General features: G+C 34.0%; 1 protein-coding gene across 1 annotated transcript; it reads right to left on the bottom strand.

Moving 5' to 3' along the window:
* Nucleotides 1-553: 553 nt before the first annotated feature.
* On the bottom strand, nt 554-7,432 carry LOC132611784 (uncharacterized). Its single transcript, XM_060326157.1, has 7 exons — nt 7,371-7,432; nt 7,074-7,232; nt 2,742-3,329; nt 2,229-2,539; nt 1,986-2,105; nt 1,298-1,740; nt 554-1,003 (listed from the first exon to the last, which is right to left on the bottom strand). Exons 1-7 carry the CDS (start codon nt 7,430-7,432, stop codon nt 554-556), a joined length of 2,133 nt encoding a protein of 710 aa, XP_060182140.1.
* Nucleotides 7,433-7,707: the final 275 nt, after the last annotated feature.

The following is a 7,707-nucleotide window of genomic DNA, read 5'->3' as shown; positions in this document are numbered from 1 at the left end:
ATGATTTTTATATTGTTGTTCTTTTCAAGTATGTTATTTTTTCAATGCATAAATTCCATTTTCATTTTCAGTGAAATGTATTCATTCAACAACGTAATATATCTAACCATTAAAAATAGTCGAAATATACAGAAAATATAACTTAGATACATTCCATAAGTTCATTTTTAATGTACAGTGTGTTACAAAAGTTAAAATTTCATCTAAATACACTTCAAATATATGTAAAATATATATGACATGTAGTTAACCGTAAACCAGAATAAGTATTATCTACCAGATCAGACAAAATACAACAAAAATATAGTCAAAATATATACGAAATACAACTAATAAAGCATAAATCCAAAACAAAAGGTCAAATCAGTTTACATAGAGTAAACTTTCCAAATCCCATTAAACCACCAATATAGCATAACATCGAAAAACATCGGATGTTCAACCATATGAAATACAATCATACTAGAATAATATGAATTCAAGATGAATTCACTTTTTATTTTTAACAGAAATTTAAAGTAGAATTGTCTTAACAAATAAAATCAAAATGGACTTATTTTTTCTTCTTATTGAGTGGTGGATTATCACACGAACGCATGTTATGACCAAGACGTCCACATTTACCGCAAGCATTCCTGCGTTTACCAATCATCAACTCCTGTAAAGGCTTGTCCCTCTTCTTTTTTGGCATCCCAGGGGGTCTCTTATAGATCGGTGGCATAACAACTTCATCTGATAAACTTTTAGGAACATTCCACTCGGTCTCATCGGGAAGAGGATCAACCGGCACATCATATGTTTTCACAACTGTTTCTGGCTTGAATAATTCTGAACAATATGCATCAGCAGTCAAATTTTTGTTCTTCAATACTGCCCATGCATGAGAACACGGTATCTCATCCAGTTGGAACATCCTGCAGCTGCAAGTTTTCTTCTTCAAATCGATTATGAAACGCCTCGGTCCATCATTCACTGTGTAAACATATTCAGTTGACGCTTCTACCTGAGAAACATTTAACCAATAAACAAGCATTAACCGGGCATTTTTTTACCATATTGGGAATATAGATAAATATAGATTAGATATAGCAAAATATAGATTAAATTTTTCTGTTGCAAACAAAGATACCCTCATTCGTATTGATTTGTACTCATTGATCGACAACATCTCTTGATACCGCCTCATCAGTGTTGTGAATGTGTAGGTACCATTTTTTCTATTTGTGCAATTCCATCTACCAAACATCTTCCTCACTTCTTCAAGGAAATCAAAAATATGTAACTCTCTTGCAGCAACCAATTTTCCATTAATACATTCGGCTATATTCGAAGTCATTGTCCATCCTCTGTTAACAGGTGAATAAAGCCTAGACCATTTATCCTTTCCAGCATCTTCTAGGTATCGTTTTACCCGAATATCAACATTCCAAATCTTCTCCATCAATTTATCGAACTCATCCTGGCTGTATGCCTTCGCTAGTGAATAAAATATAGGACTCAACACCTCACTGTTTGTTGTGTATTGCTTTGTCACGTTTTTCCACAAATGCCATATACAAGCCAAATGAGGAACAGTAGGATACACCTTAGAAACTGCGTGTATTATGCTTTCATGTCTATCGGACACGACACACATATTTTGCCTAACACCATAAGCTTGCTCGAACAGTTCAAAGAACCACGTCCAGGACTTATTATTCTCAGAATCTATCACACCGTACGCTAGTGGTAGGATACTACCTACAAAAATCAGTATATATTTATAATATATTAAACACATATTTTAACTGAATTTGATCTTATAAAACAATAGTATATACTTACAATATATTCACCACATATTTACAGTGTATTTTAGCATATATTATTCACAAATTAACACCAGCAATATATCCAGAGTATGTTGTTAGCAGCTTTATTTGCAAATCAATAGCATATTGTTGTATTTATAAAGAAAAACATTCATAGAATAGAATTACACATACCTGCTCCATCCAAAGTACTTGCCGACACAAATGTACCATTATACGTTGATTTAAGGTGTGCACCATCCACTACAACTATTGGTCTACAACACTCGAATCCGTTCATGAATGCTTTGAGTGCTACAAACAAATACATAAACTCATTTTCTGGTGATTTATGCATTTTAACAAGCGATCCAGGATACGTTTTATCAAGGATGTATATATATGCCGGCAACTTCTTGTATGAATCAGCTGGATCACCTCTGAAATCTTTTATAACCTTCTCTTTAGCTCTCCATGCCATCATATAAGAAACATCTACGCCGAATTCATTTTTAACATCGTCTATTATATTCCCAGGTGTGACCTTCCTTTTATGGTTAGTTATTTTCTCCTTGACAACCGCTTCTCCAAAAAACCAACTTGTTGCTTGTCTTTGTGAATACACCTTGTCCTTCAACGGACATGTATGTTCGTCATCGAAATATCTAACCCTGAACATTTCAAAATCCTCAATTCTCGACGCTCTGAACTTCCATTTACATTCCGGCGACCAACATCCCAGAGTATAGCTACATAATACAATGCAAATAGTACATATTGAATCAATTAAATATAGTTGAAATATACAAAAATATATCAGAAATTTATTGCATCAAATATTTTTAATTTAACAGTGTGCTAAATAAGTTAACAAATCATCTCAATATAGTACAAACATAACAAAAATACATCTGCACTTTCACTTACTAGAATACATTTACAAAATCATACCTTATAGCATTCGATCCCTCTGTTTTGAAATTGAATCTTTCACGAATTGCGTATTTCGTCATTGCAATTTTCAAAGTTTCCTTATCCTGGTAAATTTGATCGACAAAAACTCCTTTCGCTTCCGGTTTCGAAATTACCAAATTGTTATCATTCCCAAACAAAACAACAGCCTTTCCTGTAGAATCACAAACTTCCATACCATCCCGATTCTCGCTATATCCAATTTGCAACACATCATCTCTAATAATACGATTACCAGATGCATCATCCTCAACATCAAAATCATGAACACTAACGCACATTAGATACATCCCCAAAACTCTGTTTTCTCTCTTAAGCTCAACGTAAACACGAACTCCCATATCGTTGTGTATTTCAATTGGTTGAAAATCGCCTTCAACAGTATATTTTATTGAAATAGTTTTCCTGCCAGTATCCACGCCTAATTGATTTGTAATCGTAGAAACTAACTCATCGTAATTGCAATTATCAATGAATACAACAGCATCAATTTTGTAATTCACAAAACAGTTCTGATCGTTCCAAAAACCAGAATGACGGATCAACGCAGTTACGATTGTCATTATCCTGTCTTTTTTAATACAACAATGTGTTATATTCAATTTAGCTGAAACAATAATATTTTTGAATCTATGAATCTGAGTTTTCGTATTCAAAATTTCAAAAAAGACGAAAAAAAAAAGTTTGCAATGAAACATTGTTACCTCAATTATGAACTCAACTTGAATTCGATATTTCAACAGATGAAGTCAAATATATATTCGTCGTTCTAATCGAGCTCTCTTCACTGGTTTGATATTGTTATTTTTCAAAGATTTTTGATGAACTAGTTTTTGAACTTTTTTATTTTTGGTTAAAAATATGAATGTACTTTTTGAATTTGTTAGCTGTTTGAATGAGATATGGAATCAGATATGGAATGGGAGGATATTTGCGTGAATCAGGGAGCAATAAAACTGATTATAATTTAAATTGGAACAGATTTTATTTCCATAAATATAGCACTTTTCAGTTAGCCCAGCGTCTGTATTTCTGCTATATTTATACTATATTTTAGTATACACGTCCACTAGCTAAATATAGAGGCATCTTGCTACAAAATGTAATTATAGAACTTGTAGTTATAGGTTGTTGGAAGGAGCTAACAGATAGTTGTTTGTGAAAATTTTACTATCAGTTATATATGTGTTAAGAAATTCACTTAATATATAAAGTTACATGATAACAGTTTATCAAGAACCTAATAAACTATCTTTTAAAAAATCAGAATTCGTGTAACCTCAAATTTTGGCTAGTCATTGATTGAGATTCTTGATTCAAGTCTCTATCGCTACCCATTATAAGAAAAAATAAATTAGGTGTCTAGCCCTTGTAAACGTGATGGTCACACAAGACACAATTCTACATCTTTTCTCTAGCTAATCAATAATCAGTTGGAAATTAATGGGTTTAGTTTAACCTTATTTATGTCGTTATCATTCTTTATCCCAAGATTCGCTTTGGATGTTGACTTGCACCAGTGAACATCGTTAATCACTTTCTAGTTGCTTAGTTTATCATTAAATGATATTCAAATCTACTTGAAACACAATTAACTGCTGTCTCCGCCTCGTCCAACTTCATTTCCCAATTATCTATTTTAATTTCATGGTAGTATATTCTAGCAGTTTAAGAGTTATTCCTTGATGTAAAAAGTATTTATTTAATTTTATGGTATATTCCAGCAGCTTAAGAGTTATTCCTTGGTATAAAAAGTATTTCTATAATAAGATTAATCAAAAATTAATTGCACGTAAATATGTACAGTAAGCATAAATAGATTACTTGAAAAGAATGATAAGTAACATGTAGCTATTAATTTTCTTATTTCAATTTGTGTGACACTTTTTTGTTATCGAGAGTCAATTTGACTAATTTTAATTTTGAAATTAAGATTGAATATTAGAGTAACTTAATATTTTATAATTACAATTTAGATATTCCAAAACTATATGAAAAGTATTATAAGTTGCAATTCCTCTTATGTCAACGTGATGAAACAAATATTTTAAGATGTTAATCAAAATTAATATAATTAGAATATCGAGAAACAAAAAGTATCACATGACATATATAGATAAACTTAAATTCGGAAGAAATGGATTTTGTCGGACGCTTACAAATATATCACATAATTAATTGATGATATTTATCAAGGCGGATGCGCTTAGAATGACCAGCAGACATTTGCATACAACTTGCAATAAGTGGTAAAACTCAACTGGCTATGCATACTTTTTGACAAAAATGCAAAAGCCAGAGCTGCTGAAGCTGCTTTTCTTTAAGATGCCAATGTTGTGTCAAAAAAAGTTGATGCCTACCTTTTTTTTTTCTTTTTTTTAATCATAAAGAAACTCTACGTCCATCCTAGTTCTTTAGTACTGTTTTAAGATTCTTCCATGCAGTTAGGATAGGAGCTTTTATCTGTTTTATCCCATAGAAAAGACACATCAACTACCAACTAACTAGTGGTCCATCCTTTTTAGCATACAATGATAGAAAATGAAAGATGGAACCCAATATTCTTTCCAAGAGGGTTTATGGAATGCTACTTATATCATGTTATTATTTGGTTAAAGGTTCAAGCAAAAAGTTGTCAAAAATGCGCTTTACCAATTCGAAATTAATAACATTTGTCCTTCATTTAAATTTTGATACAATCATGCCTCTGCCATTAGACATATGGCTCAAATATGCCCTGATTTCTAGCAGAACCTAACAGAATTAACTTAGATTAATTAGACTTAGTATTATAATTAGCCGATTAGTTGATCAGGTTTACCCTTGAAGGGAAATCATGGAGCTTAACGCATTGTAAGGACAAACTTGGTCAAGTGGTTTTCTCCATTTTTTCGATCCACAAATTCTTGCATTAATAGTGTACTCTTTGTTGTAAATCTCAGAGGCAATGTTTCAGGATAACCAACCGGCAACCGTCATTCACTATCAAACTAATACTTCTGTTTTTAATCCAAAATAGACATTAACTCTTCTATAGGTTATAGGCTCAGATTTCAGTATTGATATATCATAAATGAATATATGTTAATATGTTACTTCGTAAACTACTGATAGAAAGGTACTCCTTTTTTAACTCAACCACTTATGTTTAGCTAAAACTCTATATTTCATGATCTGAAATTTCGTACAAGTGATATTGACTATTCAGGACTTGTTAAGTTCTAAATTAATAATTTATACATGTTAAATTAAATTTTTTATATCAATACAAATTTGGATCAAAATTACTGAGAGTTGCGAGTCTCGGGCTCCATTCCAACAACACGTCGATAGATGTTAATTACGCTCTTCATCATTTCTTTTGCAGAAAGTAAGAAAATAAAACGTGTGGACGAAAATAAAACGTGTGGACTAATAAGTAGAGTTAACCAAACCTGTCTTGGCCGCGTGGACATTGATTCCTATTGTACACCTTAAATTTCTAGGATAATAATAATTCATCATGAATCGACAGAATTAAAATAGTTTCTGATATTGATTTGAATGCATAACGTGCTCTAATATTGGTCCAATTATTTGTTGAAAAATTATCTTTGATTTTCCCGTGACAAGTACATGCATGTCACAATCTTAATGTTCTTTGAGTAGAACTCCAACAAAGAGATCAAAGCCGAGTACGACACATGATCAATACAAAAATTATATGGGGTTAAAAGCGCATTCGAGCCCGGTCACGAGACCGGATATTCATTACGACCGCAGGGATTGTCCTAGTTTCTATTCTCACCAACTCCCGTCAAGTCAACAATCCTCGATCAGAGCGCCGCTGCAAGTATACACCTTGGGGTGGCAGAAAGGTCATATCACCTGTACTACGAGGTTTGAAAAATAAAGGATTAGCTTATATAAACTTAGCTTAGGGTGGAAGGAAGGCATCTTTTTCCTTTATTCTCATACTCTTGTAAACATCATTTTATCTTCAATAACGACAAAAATACACGGAATCATCACTTTCTTATCATTTTTAGCTGTTTGAATCTTATTATATTGTCGTTGTTGCTTGCTACTCTATCACTATCTAAACTAATCCGGATCGGGATCATAAAAAGAGTTATCGGGGTTGGATACGTCCCACTTGTCTTCAAACCCTATAAAAAATAAATCTCTAACAGTTAAATCCGATTTCACTGGAAAATGGTTTGGTGCCGGCTGTGGGGATAAACAGCAGTGTTGTCATCCTGATCCAAAGCTGAAAATCTTAAAAGACTCACTTGGGTCTGGAGTGGTTCTATCAAAAAGAAAAAAATGCACCTGACCATGCCTGAAACAGCTAGCAGCACGTCAGAGAGCAGTGTTCCAATAGGAATGAGAGACCCACAGGGCTCGCGGCTGAGGAACCAGCAGATCTTTAACAAGGAAATTAACCCTGAATCTGAAGAATAGGTAGAGAGGGATGAGGTAACACCACCCCTGGAGGAGGTCCATAACGAGACCCAGATTGAGAAAGACCATCCTGACCATTCGATAGAAAGCAGGGAGAGGCTTCCTCGAGGATGCTACTCCGGAAAAAGGAAAAGGCGCCCTCATCCTAGGGTGGAAGGAATGTACAAAGCAGAGGATCCCTCATCAGAAATAACTCTAGCAGCAGTTCTGGAGTCGAACAACGCCATGATAGAGCGCACGGAAAAGCTCAAAAGTATCATGGCCGGGGGAACACCGGCTAAATGCCCTATAGATAACTTGGAGGTTATTAAGGCGCCTGGTACCCCGAGGAAAACGGGGAACAGATGGAGCTGGAGCCAGTCAAGCAAAGTGCAGACTTAGCGAGGATCCCAAGTTAGAAAAAGAGCGTCACGACCGGATGAGCCAAATACCCAGGCTCCCCCTGTCTTGAAAGGGGCGAGAGCGAGGAAATATGGAAATATTCCATACAAATCGAGTGCGG

This window comes from Lycium barbarum, chromosome 9 (assembly GCF_019175385.1).
Source record: "Lycium barbarum isolate Lr01 chromosome 9, ASM1917538v2, whole genome shotgun sequence".
In the NCBI taxonomy this organism is placed as follows: Eukaryota; Viridiplantae; Streptophyta; class Magnoliopsida; order Solanales; family Solanaceae; genus Lycium; species Lycium barbarum.
Note: the sequence above shows the minus strand (reverse complement) of the source record. Positions and strands in the feature narration are given on the sequence as shown.